Source organism: Megascapheus bottae, chromosome 26 (genome assembly GCF_031878675.1).
Source record: "Megascapheus bottae isolate mThoBot1 chromosome 26, mThoBot2.hap1, whole genome shotgun sequence".
Taxonomy (NCBI): Eukaryota; Metazoa; Chordata; class Mammalia; order Rodentia; family Geomyidae; genus Megascapheus; species Megascapheus bottae.
In genome coordinates, this window is record NC_143534.1 from 2,221,365 (window position 1) to 2,245,548 (window position 24,184).

A 24,184-nucleotide genomic window follows, 5' to 3' on the forward strand; every position below is an offset into this window, starting at 1 on the left:
TTTTTTTTTAAACTCTGGCAGGCTTTGAGCTGAGTTTAGAGGGAGGCGCTCTCCCACTTCAACCAGGTCCCTAACCCATTTCTAGTCCAGTCACTTTTTAGATAGGGACTGCTGCTGCCTGAGGCTGGCCCCTTGGTGTGCTCAAGCAGGCACTCAGCACGCATTGCACTGGCTTGGTTCTGTGGTGGGGTCCACGAGTGGGTTCCTGTGCCTGCAGCCTCTGCTGGCTATGAGGCTGTCCTCCCTCACCAGTGCCCGCCGTGCTTGTGTTCCAGGACCCCTACCAGGGCACCATCGTGCTGGCCACCGTGAAGGGCGACGTCCACGACATTGGCAAGAACATCGTGGGCGTGGTCCTAGGCTGCAATAACTTCAGGTGATTGCAGGGCTCCCCCTCCCTGGGCCCTGCCTCACTAGGGCAGGGCTTTGTTTGTCCTTGTGTGCTAGAACTCAGGGCCAAAACTTTTGTTTGCTATTTTTTTTGTTGTTTTTTTTTTTTTTTGCCAGTCCTGGGCTTGAGCTCAGGGCCTGAGCACTGTCCTTGGACTTTCTCAAGGCTAGAGCTCTACCACTTGAGCTTCAGCACCACTTCCGGCTTTTTTCTATGTATGTGGTACCGAGGAATCAAACCCGGGTCTTCATGCATGCTAGGCAAGCACTTTAACCACTAGGCCAAACTCCCGGCCGGAGATAGGAGTCTCCGCTGCGCTGGTGCTGAACCTCGATTCTCAGGCCTCAGCTTGATGAATAACGAGGACGACGGGCATGAGCTAGGGTGTTGAGCCGTTAGCGTATGGTAGAAAGGGTGGGATGGCAGTGGGTGTCAGAGGTGGCTTTTATTTTTACCCGTTGTTTTTACACTGCCTCCTGTGAACACAGCTTTCAAGCATGTCAGTGACGATGTGTCGGGAAGGTCAGGCGCAGGACGTTTCCTGAGAATGGTGCTGGTGGTTGGACATGGGGCTCCCTGTGGTTTCTCAGTACATGGTAAAATTGTAGAGCAGAGGCCTTACGAGACGTAGTTCAAAGGTTAGTGAACTGGGGCCTCAACCACTGAGCCATGCCTCTAGGCCATGTTTTTGCTGGCATTCTTCTTGAGGTAGTAGGGTCTCTTCTTGCCTGTGCATGTGCTTGGCCTGTTAGGCTGTCTGCTGTAGCTGGTTGTATACCTGTGATATGCCACCTCTGAGTAGCTAGGGATTACAGGCCCGAGCCATCACCAGCACTTGACCCTTTTCTGTTTTGGAGTCAAGGACTTGCTGCGTAGCTCAGGCTGACTTGGAACTCAATGTGACTCAAATTGGAATCAGACTCAAGATGCTCCCGCTGCTCTTCCTTAGTATCGAGATCAAAGAGGTGTGCCACCACGCAAACATTTAATTTCTCAGAGGCAAACAGTGGTGATTAAGAGGCGTTTGATTTGTTATATTTTGAAGAGAGGCTGTCAAGGAATTTTTTTAAATGGAATCTGCCACCAACTATCAGGACTGCTTAGCCACAGGTGAGAAACTGGCTGGCGCCCTATGTTGGTTGAGCACTGCCATCTTGTGGTAGGATGGGTAAATTGCAGGGGCAGCAGGCAGGCTGCTACCAAAGAGGATCCGAATTAAAAGGTTCCTGAAAGGAAGGAAGATAGATACACATTTTAACTTTAATTCATTTTCTAAACTTGGAGATTACAGGTGTGTGCCACCATGCCTGGGTAAATTTTCTTTATTTCCCACTTTAGACTCATGTAGCAAAATACAAGACTGTATAAAGGAGAGACCTAGAGACATAGGGCATAGCTCAGGGTGAGAAGAGTAGAGGAAGGAGGCCATGTGGAAGAAGCAGGGGTGAGGGGAGGTGGAGTGCAGGCATGGGCAAGTAGGAGAGTGGTAGCTGGCTCGGGGGCAGGGGTGGGTCTGCTTGTGCCCCCCTAGCTGCTGGCTCATGGCTGGACCTCTGTGGTGCTCTTCTCTGCCTGATCCCCTGGCATGGCATGAAGATACCTTCTTCACTGGAATCTAGGCCACACAGGCTTCTGCCTCTCGGCTGAGATGCTCGTCCCAGGACTGAAACGCTGCATTCCATGCATTCATTCATTCATCCATCTGTTGATCCACACTTGTGTTATCTCCAGGATTCCTTTTTGTTGGTGGTGTCTGTTTGTTTATGATACTGGGGTTTGAATCCAGGGCCTCCCCTGCTTAAGCCACACCCCAGTGCTTCTGCTTTACTTAGTCCACTGTCTGTCACAGCCCTCAGACAGATGACCACACAGGGATGAAAGGTGCCCCTTGGCTCACTGTCCTGGAGGCTGAGTCCATGGCTGGTGCAGAAACCATGGAGTTGTGTGCTTTCCATGGGTGTGCCCCTTGAACACATTTCATTCCGCTGCCGGGAAGGGGCTAACCACAGTGACTGGCACATGACAAGCGCCTAATACATGGTGTGTTGCTGACAGCCAGCGCTCAGCAACATTGCAGTGATCTCCAAGTGATGTGAGAGCAGCGTTTGGTGGTGGAAATCAGCGTGGAGTGTGATGGACTCTGATCAGTTTTCTCCCATCTCTTTCCTGTGCCTCAGAGTTATTGACTTAGGCGTCATGACCCCCTGCGATAAGATCCTGAAAGCTGCCCTTGACCACAAAGCAGGTAAGGTGTCCCTCAGCGTCCCCCAGTGTCCCTTCCCAGTCACTCCAGGCCCGTGGCTGCCCTTGTGACCACTTTTCCTGAGCTGGGAAGAGGCACACAGTGGCTCATAGCTCTCCGGAGCGCTGGAGATGGGCCTGGCAGGTGGTTTCTGGCAGTCTCATGCTGTGTGTGCCTGCTGGTTTTGTGTTCCTTTGAACACTGCTGTGGTCGTGTCTGAGGTGTGAACTGGAGATACTTCTACTATCTGGCTTGCCAACACCTGCAGATACGTTATTGGAATCTTAAGTTATAAATCTTGTTGAATGCCCCAAAAAGAAAAAAACTTGAAATCTTTCCGTTAGAAAAGACATCTTAGATTTGGAATTGGCCATGTATGTGGCTAGGTCTTGTGTTTTGCTGACAGTTTTAAAATGATGTTTCATACTTTTTCTGTGATCCTATTTTTCACTGTCCCTTTTCTCCTTTCTTTTTGAAAATAACAACAGATGTAATTGGCCTGTCAGGACTCATCACACCTTCCTTGGATGAAATGATTTTCGTTGCAAAGGAAATGGAGAGGTTAGCTATGAAGGTTCCGTTGCTGATTGGAGGTGCCACCACTTCCAGGTGTGTCACGCTCACGAGCTCCGGCCCCTTCCGTTCTCTAACAGCATAAGAGCTGCTCTGCTTTGGTTTTCTGCGGACGCTCAGAGCTTGTGTGTGTGTGAACTTGGTTGGCTTCGGTTGGGCCAGAGCGCTGTGGAGTGCCCTGCAAGAACACTCCTACCCGTCCTTAATTTTGTTTTTGTTTTTTGACTCCCTCCACTCAGTTATCTTTTCCTTAATCCTCACACCTTGAATTCAGTCCTGAGAATTGTTAGCTCTCTTGAAATTGTACTGATGGAAAGCAGTGCCCTGGTTCTCTGCGAAGCCCTCTTGAGTCAACAGTGGAGGTCCCCTGTCCTTGCAGAGAGCATGGCTTCCGGCAGGATATCCAGAGGTGGATTCATTTGCCCAGGAGCTCGCTGTCTGCAGGAGAAGATGACAGTTGAGTGTGGCTGTGCTATTTTCAACGTGTCTTCTCCTGTTGGAGCCCCTCTTCTCGAGGGCATGCGGGGCATGCGGCAGGGCCTCAGAGCAGCCTGTGGAGCTGGTCCTGGGCCCTCGGCCCTGGTGCAGCTTCCTGCAGCCGCTCTGCACTTGCCTTCCAGTCTGGACGCTGTCTTGCACCAGCCAGCTCCTGCTTGGCTGGCCTTATAGTCCAGTCCTGGCCTGAGCTTTAGTTTTTTGTTTTTTTTTTTCAATTACTTTGCAGAAACAGATAAAGGGTTGTTGCCCCTGTTTCATTATGGCTAAACTTTTTAGGGCCATACAGGAGAGGCCTGATAAGAATATTCATATGTTATTGCATTTTCAATACTTCCTGATTTTTTTTTTTCCCCTCTGATTGTGAGACTAACTCAGGGCCTGGGCACTGTCCCTGAGCTCTTTTGCTAAGGCTCTGCCACTTGTGCCACAGTGCAACTGCCAATTTTCCAATGATTAATTGGAGACAAGAGTCTCAGGAACATTCCCGCAGGGCTGTCTTTGAGCCTTAATCCTCAGGTCTCAGCCTCCTTAGTAGCTAGGATTATAGGTGTGAGCCACTGTGCCTCTTCCCTCGGGTATATTCCATAATGCAGCAGCAGACACATAGGGCCACGCCTCTGCTGTGACCATGTGGATTCAGGGCAGTGTGTTTGATACTTTACTGATTTGGTCATTTTAAACATTAGAGATTGCTTGTTCTCTATGAATGTTTTCAGGTTTGGCAGTAGGGACTTGTGGCTTCTGTTTGTCTTGTTTTGTGTTGCATTTTGGATCTGGGATTCTTGCTACAAGTACTAGATCGGGTTATGCCCCCCCACAACGAGGGAGCAGCAGCTGGGAACGAGCACTGTGTGGTCGTTGTTCCTCCTCCACCCCCCGCCCCCAGTTGACATGAAGGAGCCCAGCAGGGCTTGTAGGTGGCAGAGTGCGGGTGCCCGGGCTCCTTCCTCCCTCAGGGGCCCAGCTGCACGGAGCTCACCCCTGTGGGCAGAGGGCCCGAGACAAGGTCTGCTCACCCAGACGGTGAACTCAGGTCATGGCACCTCGTTTACCACTCTGGGATGGAAAACGTTGCTTTTCAAGGGAAATTGAGTGTTGTGTAAGGAGGAACATGGGAGTCTGTGGAAACACTGGATTGGTCCTGGTTCTAAGAGGGGTTGTGCACGAGCTGGTGGAGACGCGCTCCTCCCGGCCTTTCTTCCCAGAACACACACGGCAGTGAAGATAGCTCCCCGGTACAGTGCTCCTGTCGTCCACGTGCTGGATGCGTCCAAGAGTGTGGTGGTGGTAAGTGTGGCCCTCGTTCCGAGGTTCCCGATTCTTCTCTCAGAACAAAGCCTGCCTGCGTCGAAAGCAAGGCGTCACCAGGATCTACTTATCTTGCTCCATTCTACTGACAAGAGGAACAGCAGCCCTAGGGTTCTGGGGTGCCACCACGCGCACCTCCCGGGCAGCAGCAGGGGTCACCCCGACACCTTCCACCTGGACAGCTACCCAGACGGATATCTGCCCTTCATGAGCACAGCCGCATGCCCTAGGCCCCTGCGGAGGTTAAACAGGGCAGGGTTTAGGCAGAGCCTTCCCATCACAATGGGCCATGCGCCCAGCCAGTAGCAGATTCTGCTTGTCCTTCCTGCTTTTCTCCACAGTGAGGCTGGTGACGTCCTAGCTGGTTAGCGTTCTATTGTTTGTGCTGAGAAAGTATGGCACCGCATCTGGGGACATGGAGACTCTCCCCACCCCATCCTGCCTCTTCTGGAAAGCCAGTACCGCCCAACTTCTGCACTTCCCTGGAGAGAAGAGCTGCAGGGAGTCTGATCTGAGATGTCCAGGGGTGTGATGTGGGCTGAAATAGTGCCACAGCATTCTCTGTGCCCTCCTCTCTGTGCCCTCTGTGATCAATGCAGCTGTCTCTTTTCTTCTTTCTTCTGAGTTTTGTGTTGATAATAGCTAGTTCTCTACCAGCTTGATACATCACATCCTCTAGCTCATCCCAGTTTCCTTCCATGTTGTAGTAAAAGCTCGCAGCTGACCATGGGGATTCGTGTAGGTGGTGGAGACCCCCTCCACTGGGTGTGTGCCTACACCAAGGCAGGCTCTGCATCCCCAGGGGTTCACGTGGTCCGAGCTCTCTAGGGCAGTAGATGTGTGAGCACACAGTGGTGGGTGCAGTGGGGCAGGGACCGGGTAGGGTTCCCAGTCTTCTAGGCCTTGGAGTTTGCGGGATGGACTCATAGAGGTCAGGAGCACTGTGTCCTCGTCATCAGCTTCTTACAGTGAGAATACACAATTTGACGTCCGGCAGAGGCCGTGGTGTGCACAGGGGAGCACAGGTGGCGATGACAGATCAGTCAGGAGGAGTGTGGCAGGCGAGGGTGTTCTCCTCACGCTTTTAGCCCAGGCTTTTGTTGTTGAACCCCAAGCCCCAAGTTTACCTGTTGTTGACCCCTAGCAGGAGTGGTTGAAGTGGGAGCAGATGTGGGGGTGGGCTTCCTGCCGGAAGGTGTACCAGAGAGGCCTGGTACAGCATAGATTTGTATGGTGCTGAACTCGGGCTGGGTGCTGTTCCTGCCTGAGCTTTTGTGCTCTACCACTTGAATGACATTTCCACTTAGGGCTTTTTGTAGGTAATTGGAGACAAGAGTTCCCCAGGCTGGCTTTGAACCAGGATCCTCATATGTCAGCTTCCTGAGTAGATAGGATTACAGGTGTGAGCCACTGGTGCCTGGCTACAGCATGATTTTATCTTCCGTTGGTGATTGAACTTGGTATGTTTCAGTGTTCTCAGCTGTTAGATGAGAATCTGAAGGATGAGTACTTTGAGGAAATCATGGAAGAATATGAAGATATCAGACAGGATCATTACGAATCTCTCAAGGTAAGTGACAGAACCAGGCAGGGTTGATTGATTGGGAGATAAAGTGATCCACATATTGTGTGACGTCAGTAGCTGTTTTGAGGTGGTCGTTTCAGAGGAAACATGTTTCCTAGTTCAAATCGCGCACACTTTTTGGGGTTCTATTAAAATGAAGTTCAATATAGACATGATTGTGCGTATCCCAGGGCTGCAAAGGCTGGGGCAGGAAGGTAGGAGCTCCAGGTCTGCCTAGCTGCATAATGAAACAGAATGCATTCCTCTAAACACAAGGGGCTTCCACAGGTCTCGGCTACTGTGATACCAGAGGTACGAGAATGAACAAAACAGGATGAAGAGCTGAATGTTGTCCTGCGAGCAGGACGGTGTGAGCCTCTCTTCCCAAAGGCCTAACCTGCCTGCTGTGCGGAAAAACCTTCCAGATGCTGTAGTCAGGGACTCCATGATCACCCTCTGGATGTCAGCGGGTATTTCCTTCCAGCTTCCTGTGGATGTCAGCGGGTATTTCCTTCCAGCTTCCTGTGGATGTCAGCGGGGTATTTCCTTCCAGCTTCCTGTGGATGTCAGCGGGTATTTCCTTCCAGCTTCCTGTGGATGTCAGCGGGTATTTCCTTCCAGCTTCCTGTGGATGTCAGCGGGTATTTCCTTCCAGCTTCCTCTGGATGTCAGCGGGGTATTTCCTTCCAGCTTCCTGTGGATGTCAGCGGGGTATTTCCTTCCAGCTTCCTGTGGATGTCAGCGGGTATTTCCTTCCAGCTTCCTGTGGATGTCAGCGGGGTATTTCCTTCCAGCTTCCTCTGGATGTCAGCGGGGTATTTCCTTCCAGCTTCCTGTGGATGTCAGCGGGGTATTTCCTTCCAGCTTCCTGTGGATGTCAGCGGGGTATTTCCTTCCAGCTTCCTCTGGATGTCAGCGGGTATTTCCTTCCAGCTTCCTGTGGATGTCAGCGGGGTATTTCCTTCCAGTTTGCTCTGGATGTCAGCGGGGTATTTCCTTCCAGTTTGCTCTGGAAGTCAGTGGGGTATTTCCTTACAGTTACCTGCCTCCTGGGCTGTTGTGGGGGTGATTTGGGGCATTACTGGGGACTTGAAGAGGAACTGGTCTTGTATAAGATGCTTGTGGGCCCCAGATGCTTCCCCCCTTTCTCTAGCTCTGCGCACTGGAGCTCAGGGAGATGGGTGGCAGGCCAGGGAACAGCAGGGCATGTGTGTTGTGTCTACTGTTAGGGCCGCACACTGGGGCTGGTGCCTGCTTACCAGCAGGCACTATCTCCTGGGCTACTACCAGTGGGAGGGCATATTGAATGAAGAGAGAAAGCTTTATAGGATAAGGACTTTTATTGAAGAACATTTATTGTAATTATTTACAGAGCTTCTGTAATAGCTTTCTAGAGGAGGAAAACTAAATGACTTTCTCCCCCCCCCTCAACAGGAGAGGAAATACTTATCATTAAGTCAAGCCAGAAAAAATGGCTTCCACATTGATTGGCTGTCTGAACCTCATCCAGGTCTGTGGCTGTTGCTGGAGACAGCAACCAACTATGTGCTAGGAGATGTTTGCAGTTACCTGACTACCATGAAAGCAACTCTCAGTATAATAACTGAGAGGGAATAGACAAGCCCTGCTCTTTGCAGGAGGGCCTGTTGTGGGCCATGCACTGCTGAGACACACCCACCAGAGCTTGCCAAGCCCTCCTCATGGCCACTGTCGCCATTTTAGTGGGGAGGAGCCGAGTAGGTGGTGATTGGGAGATGAGGTTACGGCTGGCCATTTTCCTGTGCCATTGAGGTGTGAAAGACGTTTTGTTCCACCTGCAGTGTGGAATCACTCCTTTGCTCCCTGTATAAGATAGCGGTGCTGACCGAAGGCCTGCGGGCGTCTGTGACCCTTGCCCGGGGTGGGGCTCGGTGCTCCAGGCCCATGCTGATGGCTGCCGTTGTCTCCCCAGTGAAGCCCGCCTTCCTGGGCACCCGTGTCTTCAAGGACTATGACCTGCAGAAGCTGGTGGACTACATCGACTGGAAGCCTTTCTTTGACGTGTGGCAGCTGCGGGGCAGGTACCCCAACCGAGGCTTCCCCAAGATATTTCAGGACAAGACAGTAGGTACGTCCGTGTGGCGGGCCTGCTGGGATGACCGGTGTTCAGGTCACGTGGACAGAGCTGGCCCTCCTGGTCACTGCCAGCTTCCAGATGGCTTTTACACTGGGCTGGTCCTTATCAAGCCACTAACCAGCGCTTTGTCCGTTGATTCTTTGACTCTGTGTGTATTGGTGTTGGTTCCATGCTGGGCTCTGTGGTGGACACTAGGCACAAACTGAGGTAGGGAAATTCTTGCCTGTCCCCGGGGTGGCTGCAGGCGCGAGTGGGGGCACTCAGGCTTCCCCGAGGAGTGGTGGTGAGCTGCCTTTGGAGATCCTGGGGGATCCTGAGGCTGGGCTGGGATAGATGATCTGTTACACTCAGAGCACACACGTGAGTCATTCTCACATCCAGCTCATCCCTGACCCCACCCCAGAGACAGACTCACAGTGAAGTCATTCAGATGGCCAGAACACGGCAGGTGGAGGGTTCACCCCTAGAAGTCTGGGGGTGCACTGGAGAAGAGCCCACCCAGTGCTCCCAGGTGGTCAAGGGCTCCTCCCTCCCGTGTCTCCATTGGTGAACAGTCAGGCTCTCAGTGGGTCAGATGTGGAAACCAAGGAGGTGACTGGAGCTTAGTGCCCATGTGGCAGAAGTGATGCTGCATCCTCATAGGACAACCAGGGGCCGCCCTTCCCTGCCCACCCTTCCCTGCCCGCCCCGTGCCACCCGCAGAGGCCGCTGTGCTCCCGGGCTGCGTGCAAGTGTGCGGGAGATGGCTGACATGAGCTTTGAAGTGGCTGTTGGGGTTCCCAGGAGCCCGTAGCCCCTGACTCTTTTTCCCTGACACTAAGCCCAGGACAGAGGCTGAGACAAAGACTGAGGAGGGGCAGGGGTTTTATAAAGACCCTTTCTTTGCACTCTCAGCAGATTTCTTATTTTCCCTATAGGTGAAGAGGCCAGAAAGGTGTACAGCGATGCCCGGGCTATGCTGGATGTCTTGATTAGTGAGAAGAAACTCCAGGCCAGGGGATTGGTTGGCTTCTGGCCAGCACAGAGTATCCAGGACGACATCCACCTGTACGCAGAGGGGGCGGAGCCCCAGGCCTCGGCGCCCATAGCCACCTTCTATGGGCTGAGGCAGCAGGTGCGTGCAGGGTTGCGGGCACTGAGCTTAATGTGATGTCTGTGAGGATTAAAAAAGAGGCCTGGCTCTCTGTAAGTGGTGGAGTCTCTTCTACCTCATCGCACTGGCAAGCCACAGGGCCAGACCTGGGCACTGGGGAGGAAATGGAGAGGGGAGTGAGAAGCGTGTGGGGGCCCGCCGCTGCCCCAGGCGCCTCCACTGAGGCACTGGCTTGCCCTGTGGACGGGGCCTCCGTTTGTCATAGGGAAGACAGGCAAGCATGCATTCGTGCAGCGTCCTTGGGTGCCAGCTGCGGGGGCGCTGTGTGGGCAGTAGCTTGTGTTTCCATCTGAACAGAAGGCAGGGTGCTAAGCCCCAGGATGCACCCGCTGGCTGTTGGTTCTTTTCTCTAGGCCCCCTTTGGTGTGCCGGAAGGGCTCCTAAGCACTGCCTCCCACTCCCCGACTCCCCTGCCCCGTGGGATGCAGACAGGCGTCTTACGCCGATAGCTGCTCTGGTACTTGTCCTGATTCATTTGTAGTAAATTACTCTTTAGCTTTACCACCATTTTTAGTCATTTAAAAGTGATTGTGTTGCCTTTGATCACAGCTGTGTGTGACATTATTCACAGTGAGTTTGTTTTTTTGACCAGAACATCTGACTGGTTATTTCTTTCTTTCTTTATTTAGTCAGTTATGGGCTTGAACTCATGAGCTGTTTTGCTGAAGGCTGGTGCTGTACCACTTTGAGCCACAGGTTTACTTAGGTTTGCTGATGGTTAATTGGAGATAAGAGCCTCACAGACTTTGTTTCTCGGACTGGCTGCAAGCTTTGATCCTCAGATCTCAGCCTCCGGAGGAGCTAGGATTGCAGGCATGGGCCACTCATGAAGCATTTGACTCCAACTGGTTATTTGATGGGGGCTTTTAGCAATGCCGTAAAAAATTAGCGAGGATCCCTGTGCTCTTACAACGTGCACTGAGGCGCAGGCTGGGAAAGCCCAGGGCACGGAGCAGGGCTTTTTAATGTTAAGCTCTGGCCCTTCCTCACTGGGAAATCAGAGACTCCGCTGTGACAGATCTGGCCAGGGTCACGTTGCTTCTGTCTAGTCCAGTCTTTTACCCCCGAGCCGTCCTCTGTGTCCTCTGCTCTCTCCTGTGTGGTGGCTGTGCTGTGTAGGGTGCCTGCAGCATCTATCCTCACATAGCGCCTGGAAAGGGAAACAGCCTCACACACCCTGTCCATTTCTGGCCTTGATCAGTGTTTCTACTGAGGTGTTCTCCGCAGTATACTGACAGTCACGGGCTCAGGGCCTTCTGTTCTGCTTGCCATCCCTTCTGAACCACCTGCCCTGGCTGCAGGGCACCGGGCACCACTGAGTTCTGTAGGACATCTGTGTGACTTCATCAGACATCCTGCCACAGCAGCTCTGCACTCCTCTGCCCAGGTCAGGCTGTCAGGAGTGGGCAGCCACTCCTCAACTGACTGAGGAGTCCAGATGAAGGCCTGCTCTGCCCTGTTGCCGTCAGAACCAAAGGGACCCACCGCTCAGACAGTGCTAAGATTCCTGCCTTTAGAATGGTGCTGATGGGGTGGTTTATGTCACGGGGCTGTTGCGAGTTTCAGGGATCCTCGTGCTCGGGTGGCTCACACTTGTGCCATCTTAGCTACTCAGGAAGCTGAGATCTGAGGATTGAGGTTTGAAGCCAGCTTGGGCAGGAAAGTCTATGAGATTTTTATTTCCAGTTAACACTTAGAAAACTGTGGCTCAGAGTGGTAGAGCACTGAATAAAAGAGCTCAGGGACAGTTCCCAGGCCCTGGGTTCAACTTCATTTCATCTTAGTCCATCTTCTGTTGTTTCAACAATATTGGAGACTGAGTCACTTAGAAAGAAATCCTGGGGGTTGGGAAGTCCAAAATGCTGAGGGCTAGGTGCTTCCCTCTAACAGGGAGAGCGTGTGCAGCACAGTGGGGCGCCTGTCCCGCAGAGGGAGCTCGGCACCCAGAGCCACCCAGGGCCAGCACCTGCTTCCGGGCACTCCCACCACTGGGGTCTGCTTGTCAGGAGGGTTTACGGTCAGCCACTTGGCCGAGGGCTGAGGCCGTGGACAGCAGGCGGCCGCCCCGAGCCGAGGCTTCCCTCCGTGATGGCACCCGGTGCACGCTCACAGCTCCGCCTGCTGCTTGGTTTCCAGGCCGAGAAGGACTCCACTGGCACAGACCCGCACCTCTGCCTCTCGGACTTCGTCGCACCCCTGCACTCGGGCGTCCAGGACTACCTGGGCCTGTTCGCCGTCGCCTGCTTCGGGGTGGAGGAGCTGAGCAAGGCCCACGAGGACCAGGGCGACGACTACTGCAGCATCATGGTCAAGGCGCTGGGGGACCGGCTGGCCGAGGTAGGACACGGGCGAGCCCGTCCCTGGCAGGGCATCCGCGGGGTCCCGCCTCGCCTGAGCCTGCCTCTGCTCGGGGTGCAGGCCTTCGCCGAGGAGCTGCATGAGCGTGTGCGCCGTGAGCTGTGGGCCTACAGCAGTGATGAGCAGCTGGGCACCGAGGACCTGCGCAGGCTCCGGTACCAGGGCATCCGCCCAGCCCCCGGCTATCCCAGCCAGCCCGACCACACGGAGAAGCTCACCATGTGGCGCCTGGCCAGGATCGAGCAGGCCACAGGTGCGTGTGAGCGTGCGTGTGTGTGCGTGCGTGCGTGCGTGCGTGTGTGCGTGTGTGCGTGTGTGCGTGCTCTCCGCTCGGCCTCACAGCCGGCTTGCTGCTGTGTGCTCTGCTCCGTTGCTCGTGCTTGTGCTTCTCTGCAGTCATAGTTCTCACGCTATCTCATGCCGACTCCTAGGAGGACAGGAAGAGCTGGCACTGGCACCTATCCTCCAGGACGGAGGCCTGGTCGCCCAGCCTTGCCCAGCCTCCGCACGCGGGTCCGGGCCTAGGGGATCAGGTTCTGACGGGCATTCTAGGCATGATGCGTGCTGTGGAGATGACTCAGGCTAAGTGCAGTGAGCCAAAGCCTGCGGTCAGCTGGTGACAGCATGGAAGGAAGCTAGCCGAGGAGGGGAATGGGAGCCGTGTGGAAGCCAGGTCAGCCGAGGCTGGCTGGGCGGGAGTCAGGAGTCCCTGTGCCATACGTCTCCCGTAGTGGAGTTGGCTCGTGCATAACACGTGCTGTGCGGTGCTGTCAAGCGGGCCTGTGGCAGCAGCTGGCGGTCAGCTCTCACTTCACTGTGGAGAGGCTGCCGTTGGCTCTTCTCCGCCGGCCTAGTCTCCGGGACACCACGGGCCTCTGACCTCAGCTGTGCAGGAAGGAGAGGATAGATGGGCCCTTCTGGACCTGTCTGCTGGTGAAATCCCGATGTCCCGCCTCTGGGTCCCTGGCAGCGCTTGCTCGGCCCCCCTGGTTCCACAGGCGCAGATGACTGAGTGCTGCCTGTGCTCCCTGTAGGCATTAAGTTGACGGAGTCCTTGGCGATGTCCCCCGCCGCAGCTGTGTCTGGCCTCTACTTCTCCAACCCCAAGTCCAGATACTTCGCCGTGGGGAAGATTTCCAAGGACCAGGTAAGTCTGTGGCGGACGCCTGCCTTATTTTAAATGGAAACCGGCTTGAACTCAGGGCCTGGGCACTGTCCTTGGGCCTTCCTCAAGGCTAGCGCTCTACCACTTGAGCCACAGCACCACTTCTGGTTTGTGTGTATGTGGTACTGAGGAATAAAGCCTCGGTCTTCATGCATGCTAGGCAAGCACTCTACCACTTGGCCACGCTCCTAGCCCCCATTTTGATTTTCAAATGGAAATCAAGTGAAGGGTGAGCAGGAGGAAATGGGCTCCAGTTACTGTCCTCATGTTATTTCTCCACTGCTCTGGCCCTCCAGTACCCATGTGCACACACAGCACATATTTACTGCAAGTTGTTTTCAGCCCAGAGATGAGATGGGGGTAGAGAGAAAATGCTCACCTCCACTGAACTCAGTGGAAGGCTATTAAGACAAGAAACATGAGGTACTTCATGTTCCTTTGTAGCTGTGGCAGCTTCGTGGCAGCTTCCGTGGAGAAGGACTTAGCACTTGGCAAGGACTTAGCAATACTCTATCTCTTGCAGACCGCAGATTATGCTCTGAGGAAGAACATGCCTGAGGAGGAGGTGGAGAGGTGGCTGGCTCCCATCTTGGGATATGACACAGACTAACGTCTTTTTACCTTCTTTATACTTGCTGAGCTCAAGGAGGTCTGAGCCACAGTGCCTTAGAAAGACAGCTAAGAGCAGGGCCTCTCCCTGCCTCTGCTGCTTCTGGAGGCTGCAGGGCCCTGCTGGAGCTAGAATGACTGCAAGGCTCCCTGGAGACAGATGTGTGTTTCAGAGCAGGCTGACTAGTTTTAGCTTTGTTCCCTTTCAGCCTTGGATCTAGATGGGCATCCCTCCCCGCCCCCCCCCCAAAAAAAGCTGAAACTCCATCCATCAGAGAAAGGTACAGAAATGTGGCAGAGTGCCACTCACTGTGAGAACTGGGCCTTCTAACCCTAATGGTTCCAATAGTACACTCCGACAGGGAGCCTCTCTCTCCCTCTCTCTGTTTCTGGAAACCTCATTTTCCAAGGCCAGGGTACACAGTTGCAGAAATTCTCTGGGCAAAAAGCAGGATCTCACCACTAGCCTGTCAGAAATCTCTCGTTTGGTTCCCTGGTGTGGCAAACCAAGTAGTCATGTTCTTCAAGCTATGTGTGCGCCTGTGTGTGCCTGTGTGTGTGCATATGTACTCGCGTACATGTGTGTGCACACGTACATGCGTGTGTGTGCATGCCTGTGCGCCCCTGCTGGTCACTTCCTTTTCTGTGGCAGCCCGGCTCCGGCCTTGCTTTGGAAGACTGTGCAGGGGCCTGTTGTGTGGGTCTGTCTGGGGAGTGGCTAGGACTGTGGGCTCTGAAGAGATAGTGACATACAGTGGAATACAGTGGAACAGAACAGCCTAAGAGACCTGTGAATGCCCGTGTTGATGTTTGAGGCAGACGGGGGTGGAAGGACAGGAAGACCCGTGAATAACGCCAGCACAGTGCTTAGCCACTGGGAAACGAAGTCGACCTCAGGCCACACTTAAGCCACTCCTCTGCATCTGCAGCGACTGCAAACATTCTCAGGGGAAACGACAGGGCGGGAGAGGGTGTTGTGAGACCCAAAGCACTAATCATAAAGGATGGCTGCACCAGCTCTATCAAAATGAAAGGACATATGTGAAGCAAATGAACAATTTAAATGAGAAGATGTGCCAACTGGAGAAGACATTTTCAGCCATGGAACTGTCAAGGGGTGGTAATCAGAATTCATTGAAAGTCTGCTTTGTTCTTAGAAGAAAAGAGAAGACATTTCACCCAGGGCTGGTAAACTGGTGTTGCCTGGCACTGAGGAAGGCACAGTGGGGTTCTGCCTTACACCCATTAGATTTGAGCCCCACACAAGGGGGTCCGCTGCCCCCTGCTTTAGCGCGGCCACACCTCCCAGGCATGCATCACCTCAGACTGCAGGATGTGCCGCTCTCCCAGCCATTGTGTAGCCAAGCCTCACGCGTTGGGATGTGCAGGGCGTGCAGGGTATGCGGGGTGTGCCCAGTGAAGTGCCTTGTGATGGCCAACGACTGGGAAAGTGAAACGCCTGTCTGCAGGGCGACGGCTTGGGTACTATCCACGTTCGTCTGAAGTACGTCCTGTGTTGCAAGTGAGTGAGCTACGGCTGCACCTACCTGCAAGAAGGTGAGCGACACGGCCAGGTGTGGCGGTTCGCTTCTCTAATCCCACATACGTGAGAGGCAGAGGCAGAAGGATTGCTTGAGGCCAGCCAAGGAGAAGTCAGCCAGAAACTGTCTCAAAAACTGGAAGCCTGGCTCAAATGGCAGAGTGTTTGCCTAGAAAATGTGAGGCTCTGGGTTCAGCTCCAGAAGGGGGAAGGGAAGAGGAGGAGAGAGAATTTAGAAAATGCAAGTTTAGTGAGACTACATATGCGATACTATTTATTTTGAGCATAAAAGCAAAAAAAACTAAAGAATATGATTCAAAACAGTTGAAAGAAAAAAGTTGAATGACAAACCAAAGTTTATCTTGGTGGTTGCCCATGGAAAGAAGAAAAGGAGCTGGAGAGAGTGAGTGAAGGTTGGGAGAAAATTCTAGTCCTTGGGTAAAGGGTTATGGTGTTTTCTGTATACTGTATTTTGCTTTTTAATAGTTCCGTATGCTGTATTTAGTGTGTCAAGTATATTGCAAAAAATAAAGGCAAAATGAAATAATCCAGAGTTTGTTATGATTATTTTGAATATGTTTGTATACATTAAATACATTTTTTAATAAAGGGAAATTTTAGGTAAACAAGTATGATACATATATCAATATATACACACACAAGTAAGTGTGTATATTACATATGTGTATCACACTTGTTTGTAGTATGTGTGTATGCTAATATACCCAAGACTCCCAATTAAATCCTCAGCACTACTAAAAATAAAAACAAGCACTTGTTTAAAAAAAAAATCTGTAGGGGCTGGGAGTTTGACCTTATGGTTAAAGTGGTTGCCTAGCATGCATGAAGACCCAGGTTCGATTCCTTGGTACCACATACATAGAAAAAAGCCGGAAGTGGTGCTGAGGCTCAAGTGGTACAACTCTAGCCTTGAGAAAGTCCAAGGACAGTGCTCAGGCCCTGAGCTCAAGCCCAGGACTGGCAAAAAAAAAAAAAAATCTGTAGAGATGAACAAACATGAAGACAGTGAAAGGTTGCAGGGGACATCATGGTGTCAAAATTCTTGGCTATTTTTTTAATTAATGCCACTCTGTAGAAAGGGATGGTTATCTGCAAGAGGTCTTAATGGCTGGTCTAGCAGGAAACTTCTTTTCCTAGCCATCTGATTTCTCCTCCAGAGAAGGACCCTGTGGACAAGACCCACAGACAAGACCCTTACAGCCAGAGAGGCCTGGGGCTCACTGCCTGTGATGTGACACTCAAACCACATCACGGCGCATGGTGCAAGATCATAGAGGACCCACCCTGTGCAAGGAAAACAAACCTGGGCCATTCATCAGGGAACAAGGGTGGCTGTGTGTTAATGCGAATCCTAGGTATCGCAGTATTCTTGCAGTACTTTGTGAGTCATCCAAGCTTTGTTAAAATTCAATTTCACTTCACTATTAAGTACATTTTGCCATGTGACTTGCAGTTTAGCTACCAAGCTTGATAAGCACAGAGTTGGTTCTTTAGCTGCAAAGTAGATTAAGTTCTTTCTTGTAACACCAGATTAGCAGAAGAGCCAGGTCTGACTGTTTAAGCTGGAAAGCAGAGGATGGCTTGTCTGACATTGGGGGAGGGGGCGTGTCGTGACAGGACAGTGACAGGGGCGTCAGCACAGCCCTGGAAGCCCAGGGGGCCGATGCAGGGCACAGCTGACTCACTTGAAGCTGCTGGCATGGAGGGGGAGCAAGTGCTAATTTTAGATGTTTACATCAGATCAGTGAGACTATCTGACTTTAGAAAGCACAGTAATTACTGCGTTTCAGCAAGTGAAAAGAGGTTTGGTTTTGAATGTCACCAATAAATTTTTACTTAAAAAGAATGTAGGGAAATTCTGTCTTGAAAGTTTTTGAGGCATTGAGACACGGAATCATTTACATTTTATGCACCGTCAGTGCACAAAAGTCCCAGTTTTCTGTATCTTAAGCAGCAGTTCTGCTTTCTTGATATCTTGATGGCAGCCATCCTAATAGCTATAGCCACATAGAAAAGTAGTGCTTTATACTTATTAATGTACTTTTTTAGACAGAGCGATTGCAGTTACGTTAGTGTAAACAAAACAGAAACAAAAGTATTCTTAGGATTCACTTGATTGTCATATTTCACAGTGGTTTAGAACCCAATCCACAATACCTCCAAGATAGGCTTGCATGAGGAATCTGAAGGCATGAAACTCGCAGGGGCGGCGAGCAGAATGGTGGTCCCGGGAGCAGAGGGGAAGACGGTGGCCGATATTCCACAGGCATCTTGGTGAGCGACCCAGGTCTGCTCTGCAGTATTGTGTGCCCATGGCTAACGCGTGAATTCTACACTAAAGCCTTGTGGTAAAGGTAGACCTCACACCCAGCATCCTTTCTACAAGGGAAGGCAAAATGAAACCACTTGCAACTGGCAGGAATAAAATACACACACAAATGATTGTGGAATATTATTCTTCAATAAAAGGAACAAAGTGCTCATAGACTCAGCAGCATAAATAATGACAAAAAACCAACTCATTCTGTTAAGCCAAAGCTATGAAAGCATTTATAAGTAGGGCTTATATGATTCTATTCATGTGAATTCAAGGGCAGTCTGTACTTGTCCATGGTAAAAGAAGTCAGAGTAGAGGGTGGAGGGGGCTGGGAGTGGCTGGAATAGACACAGAACAATTTCTAGGGTGATGGAGTATTTTTCTGTACCCTTACTGGAGTGAAGATTCTGTGGGTTCCATATTCATCAAGCTCTCTGCATGGTATTTTATGCAGAATTTACCTCCAGGGAGAATATTGAACTGTAGGAATTAAATTTGCCTTTTGTAAATTTAAGTTACAAATTTTATTTATGTGCATGTGTGGTACTGAGGATTGAACACAACACCTTGTGTATACCAAGCAAGCTCTAGCACTAAAGCTATATCGCCAGCCTTCGATTAGCAACTCAAACTGTTCTTATTACATCTGCTTTTTGCCATGGGAGAAAGTCGTTAGAAATCTAGGAAGGATGAAAGGCAACTCGCAAACCAATATTCTTTAGTATCCTGTTATTTAAATCTGAATTAAATCAGAAACACTTTGGATAAATTGGAAAAGGCACTGGAAACTTGGTAGTTACATCTTTGAAATGTGTCGCACTTAGGGTTTTTTTCTAAGACCATATTCTAGGTGTTTAATAGATTTGAGCTTCTAAGGAGTGCCTTTTAAAAATGTTCCCTGCCAAAAAGAAATAATGCTTTTCAAAATATATGTACAGAACCTGGGAATTCTGCGGCAGTAGGCCACAGGTAAAGCCTGCATTGTCTTCCCGTTTCTGCCTTCAGCCTCTTAAACATATTTTTTTTTCTGTTTCTATAGAGCAAGAGCAGATCTCAGAAAAGTAATTCCTCTAGCTTTGTAGGAACGTTTTTATCTGGTAGAAGATGGTAACGCATCAAATGTGTAACGTAAAGCAGCTTCTCAGCGCCCAGTTCAGGCAGTGTGATGTATCCATCACATGAAAGACCGGGAGCGGTCACCCTGAGAACTCCTGCGAGGAGTTCACATGGGCTACGCCTGGCCTTCTGCCTGCTGCCTGCTACACCAGGCCGGCAGGTGGTTGCCTCACCAAAAACCCCGGCTCCCTCAGCCCCGTCCACCAGAATTGGGTCTCACCCGCCCTTGGTGTGCAGGAAATCTCGGAGAATGATTTACAATGAAGCCTGATCACGTTTAGCCTACCTCTTGGAGGCCTGCTGTGAAGTTATTTTACACAAAATGCCTGTGATTTATACCAAGAAGCCAAACGTAGTCATGTTAATGGGTTGAAGGAGGTAATAGGGAGGGCTTAATTTATCGTGGAAATTAAATTCTCTTCAGGGGCTTTAGAAGCATGGATTCATATTAAGCTCCTAAATGTGCTAATTACAGTTGAATCGGTTCAAGCCATTGATGTGGGGTAGCAGACCTCTCCTTAGCCTTGCCTGTGGAGTGGTTAGGAGGAATTGCACGTGTGCTATGGTGCTCGGGAGTCTGCCTTGAACCACATCAGGAAGTTCTGGATAATTTCCAGTCTCCCCCCACCCCCCCCAATAAGGAGACCTGAAAGTGTTTTACACTTTGGGTCCTGCCTTAGTACCTCTATAAGGTTTTCTTGGCTCCTTGCCTTAAGAAGGATGAATCTGAAACATGATCCTGTTTAATCACCTACTTAGGCCTTTATTTCTGCTAGCCTGCAACTTCTCATCAATGAATGGTTATGGGGGCTGGGAGAGTAGCCCAGTGGTGCTCACCTAGCATGCACAAAGCCTTGGGTTCGATTCCTCAGTATCACATACTCAGAAAAAGCTGGAAGTGGAGCTATGGCTCAAATGGCAGAGAGCTAGCCTTGAGTAAAAAGTGTCCAAGGACAGTGCCCAGGCCCTGAGTTCAAGCCCCAGTTCCTAGCTACTCAGGAAGCAGAGATCTGGAAGCTTGTGATTTGAAGCCCAGGCAGAAAAATCTGTGAGAACTTCATCTCCAAAAGAGCCAGCAAAAAGCCGGACTGGATGTGTGGCTCGAGTGGTAAAGTATCATACCCTGATAGTAGCCCCCCAAAGGGAACCTATTACGGAAGAATTAATGAACCTGTAGTGGAGAGGTGCTATTTTCTTGAATTTGGAGTCATTAAAATTTAGTAAGTTATGTTGCAAACTCACAGTGGATAAGGATAGGTCTTACATTGCATTCTGGGGCAAAATACCTGGCACAGAATGGTTCCTTAGTAAACACTAGCAAAAAAAAATGGTGACTGAATCTTAACTGCAAAGGAGTAGTGAGAAGCCAGCAGAAGCCTGACTTCTGGAGGGATGTCTGTCCAGTTGCCTCTGGGGTCACACAGGCTCTCACCAGGAGTCCCCAGATGGAGGTGACTGGGTCAACAGCTATCCCTGCTATTTTAATACAATAAGTTTCCTTGGTCTCTTCTGTCCTCCGGGCACTCCTGTGTGAATAAGATTCCCGTGAACAAAGCAGATGTAGCTTTGGGTCTTCTTTGCCCCTTGCACAATTGACATTGTGACCAGTCTGCTATTTGCTTGATGTCACAACATACTCATTTCTCAAAACCATTTTTCTTGCATTTAAAACAACAAATCACTGAATATTTTCGCTCTCCCTCTCCCCCCACTGAACTGGTCTCTGGGGCCACATTCCCTGAAGTGGATTCCAGGGGGATCAACAATTGTAAACACATCCATGGTCTTTGATATTTATTTATTTATACCATTTGTTTCATGGGAAAGTGAATTCTGACTTTTCAAAGCAAACATAATGAAAATAAAATTCTTACATTGCTGGTTAAAAAAAATCTGAGACCGACTTCAGTATTTGTATTTGTTATATAAATGTATTCTTGTGAGTAGAGCTGCTCCCACTCTTCTCCTTATGTGCTGGCTGTGTGCTCTGGGCTTTGGCATGTTGCCCTACTGTGCTCCAGGGCAGGACTTCCGCTGCCTCCTGTCCCCAGGACCTTGCCAGCCTGCAGAAACATGGAGGCAGGCCTCTATCTTGCTTCTGTGGCTGGCTGGTAAGCACGAGAGGGGTGCGGGGTCTCTGGTGTCCTCGTGTCTTTCTCCAGAACATTCTGGAGGCGGGAGGAGGGGCAGCGTTGTCAGCGCTGGGGATGCAGCTGCTTGCCAGCGGCTCCTGTGGTTTGCGCCTGGCTGCTCCCAGGTGAAGCCTCTGTGGAAACAGCTCCCTTTGGCAGCTCTGCCGAGGGGCAGGATTTGGTTGGCTCACTGGGTGTCCACCTGCTGCCGGCTCCCAAATACTTCCAACAGCTGGTGGGTGGCCAGAAATGTGCCCAGAGACTCAAAACAAGAAAGTTGCAAATGGCTTTTCATTCCTCCCTCCTTTCCTTCTCTCCCTATTCCTTTCGTCACTTTTTGGTGCAGGTGCTGGGGTGTGAACTCATGGCCTCGTGTTCTCATTGGATTTTTTAGCCTAGGCTAGGGCTCTACTACTTGAGCCCACAGCTCCACTTCTGGCTTCCTGGTTGTAATTGGAGATAAGAGTCATGGACTTTTCTACCCCAAAGGATGCAGTTATGCCTACACACACGTCCCCACACAAGCATGCATGTACAGACGACTCACGTGCCTCTCCTATTCCAGACTTGGCTGTGCCTGAGGCAGTGGGTTCTGCCTGCCCTGTACAGAAGCTCATCAGAAAGGAGAATTACCCTCTGCACTTGTAGTACCCTACAATGACCACCAGGGGGAGGTGTACACTCACAGGTGCAGTTGGGCTACTGCCAGCCAGCTGTTCCAGTCCAGTGTCCTCTCCTCTTCTCCTCCCTTCCTCCTTCCCCTCTTCTCCTCCTCTCTTCTCTTGTCTCCCACAAGGCCCTGTTCTCTTCCTCAAGGTCATTTCAGGTCAGGGGTTGTGTCTGTGTCCTGAAGGGCACTGTGAAGCAGCCGTAGGAGGGGAAAGCACCGTTTGGGGGTCTAGTTTCAGTCTTCTGATGAGCTCATCCACACACATTGCTCTGCCTGCAGGGATTATGGGCTTTAGACCCCAGATAGTTCTTGAGGCAGAACTTTCATGCACCTGGTTTATAGTTATTTCCACTAGATTCTGTGGGAGACCGAGGCTTGCCCACCACCACCAGCCTGCCAAATCCAGGGCAAGACACAGAGGACTGAGAGGGTGAAAAGATGGAAATTGGAAGAGAGGGAAGAGAAAGGACAGAGAGGAGGGGGAGGAGGAGAGTGGGGAGACCTGTTAACTCTAACAGGAAGAAATCTAAGTACAACATTGATGATGAATCGCATCTTAAATTCTAGGATTTCAACAAAACTTAAAAGCCAGGTGCTAGCTAGGTGTGGTGTTTCATGTCTGGAGTCTTAGCTAATCAGGCGGCTGAGCACTGAGGGCTGTGGTTTAGAGGAAGCCCTAAGTCAGAAAACGCCTTGAGGCTCATATTCAGTTAACCAGCAACACTCTTGAGGAAGAGGCCTGGCTCAAGTGGTGGAGTACCATTCCTTGGGTGAAAAGCTAAGACAGGGTGTGAGGCCTTGAGTTCAAGCCCCAGTATCACCAACACACACACACACACACACACACACCCCACAGCCACAGCAAAGCAAACTACTACCAATTCTCGAGCTGGCATAAAACCTTTCACCTGCTCCAGCGGTCACCTGCGATGCTGGCCGCTCCCTGGGGGACCAGGGGAGGGGCCTGGGTTCTACCGCCTCCTCCAGCCACTGCCCGCAGGTCCTCTGGGCCCCTCACTCCCACCCTGCATGGTTGCAGCCAGCTTTCCAGGATATGCTCGCTCAGGTTGGTGATCCTCTCTCTGGGTCTAACCCATGTGGGGCGCCTCTGTGGTGCGAGCAGTAGCGGCCACTGAAGGACAGTGATGTAATCGTGTGTGGGACCTCGGGCGCCGTGGTGGTGGAAGCCCACCCCTGGACCTCCGTTGCCTGTTTAAGGGGAAGCTGTCCTGGCCTAGGGGGGGTGAAGGAGATCTTGGGGTGTCTAGCTGGAGGGCTGGGCTGGGGCCTGGACAGAGGACCCAGCAGGATCTCAGGCTGGAGGGAGGGAGGGTCTAGGAGAAAAGCCGGCAGTGCTGCCGATGGACGGGCTGGCTGCCACACCGGGGAAGTAGAGGCAGGGCCCTGCAGGAGCAGTGTGCGTGCATCGAGCTTGGTGGGGCCGGGCTGCCAGGGCTGGGGGCCGGAGGACGGGACAGGACAGGGTCCTGGCCCCGGTTGTGGTGGCTAGCCTTTGGCAGGGAGACCTGGGCTTTTGTTTGGAAGAAGCTCCAGCTGACCCCGCAGCCTCAGAGGCGAGATTCCGTGGAGGCCCCGAGGGGGGCGGTGGACAGTTCACGCAGCTTCTCGAGGACCCTGGTACCCTCTCTACTCACGAGACACCGTGGACTGCCACTCAGACTCGCCATGTGACAGCATTTAGGAGGAGCCCACGCCACCTGCGGTGCCGAGGAATCGAATCGGGGTCTTGTGCACGCTAGGCAAGCGCTCTACCACTAGGCCACCCCCCCCCTTTCTCCTGGAAGGACAGGAATGATTCCTGGCATGGACAGGGCTTTTGTTCTGCCTGGAAGACTTAGCTTGTGCTCAGCCCCACGAATCTGGGTCCCCTAGGAAGCCAGAGCCTTGAGGCTTCTTCGAGCTGAGTAGCTAAGCGGGGAACTGTGGAGAGAGAAACGACTCGCTGTGTTTTCATGGGGGGAGTGGAGTGGGGGTGGAAAGAGAGGGAGAGAAGGGGAGAGGAGCCTTTTGGCTTTCTGTGAAAAGGGCAGGGCTCCTGGCTGGAATGTGGACTTTGTGGTTGGCAGGAAGCAGCTGTGCCCAGTGGGCAGTGGCCGCGGACAGAGGGGCCGCACCTGACCTCTTCAAAGGACAGCCATGACCCAGGCCCTGCCTCGAAAGCTCAGGGCCTTGCCAGCTCCTTTCCCTAGCAAATATGCTGTGTGAGTGCACAGATGTTTGACTTCAGGCACAGCTGGAGCTCCTAGAGACAAAAATAAGGAGCACGCAGCCATTTATCTGGCTGCCCTATCTCCACGCGCTCTCCTGCGGCTGATTTTGCACGTGGAGCTGGGGACCTCGGCTCCAGGCCTGGCCTTGTTCACACAGACAGGCAACCGAGGCTCACTAAA

General features: G+C 51.7%; 1 protein-coding gene across 1 annotated transcript in view; it reads left to right on the forward strand.

Annotated features, from left to right (window-relative positions):
- Nucleotides 1-14,148, forward strand: part of Mtr (5-methyltetrahydrofolate-homocysteine methyltransferase) — a 38,463-nt gene extending 24,315 nt beyond the window's left edge. The window contains exons 22-33 of the mRNA XM_090318783.1: nt 276-376; nt 2,569-2,636; nt 3,122-3,242; nt 4,910-4,991; nt 6,484-6,582; nt 8,011-8,086; nt 8,528-8,683; nt 9,610-9,806; nt 11,982-12,182; nt 12,264-12,456; nt 13,238-13,350; nt 13,892-14,148. Coding sequence (XP_090174909.1) covers nt 276-376; nt 2,569-2,636; nt 3,122-3,242; nt 4,910-4,991; nt 6,484-6,582; nt 8,011-8,086; nt 8,528-8,683; nt 9,610-9,806; nt 11,982-12,182; nt 12,264-12,456; nt 13,238-13,350; nt 13,892-13,978 — 1,494 coding nt within the window. The 3' untranslated portion in view covers nt 13,979-14,148. The remainder of the gene's footprint in view (nt 1-275; nt 377-2,568; nt 2,637-3,121; nt 3,243-4,909; nt 4,992-6,483; nt 6,583-8,010; nt 8,087-8,527; nt 8,684-9,609; nt 9,807-11,981; nt 12,183-12,263; nt 12,457-13,237; nt 13,351-13,891) is intronic.
- The last annotated feature ends 10,036 nt before the right edge of the window (nt 14,149-24,184 follow it).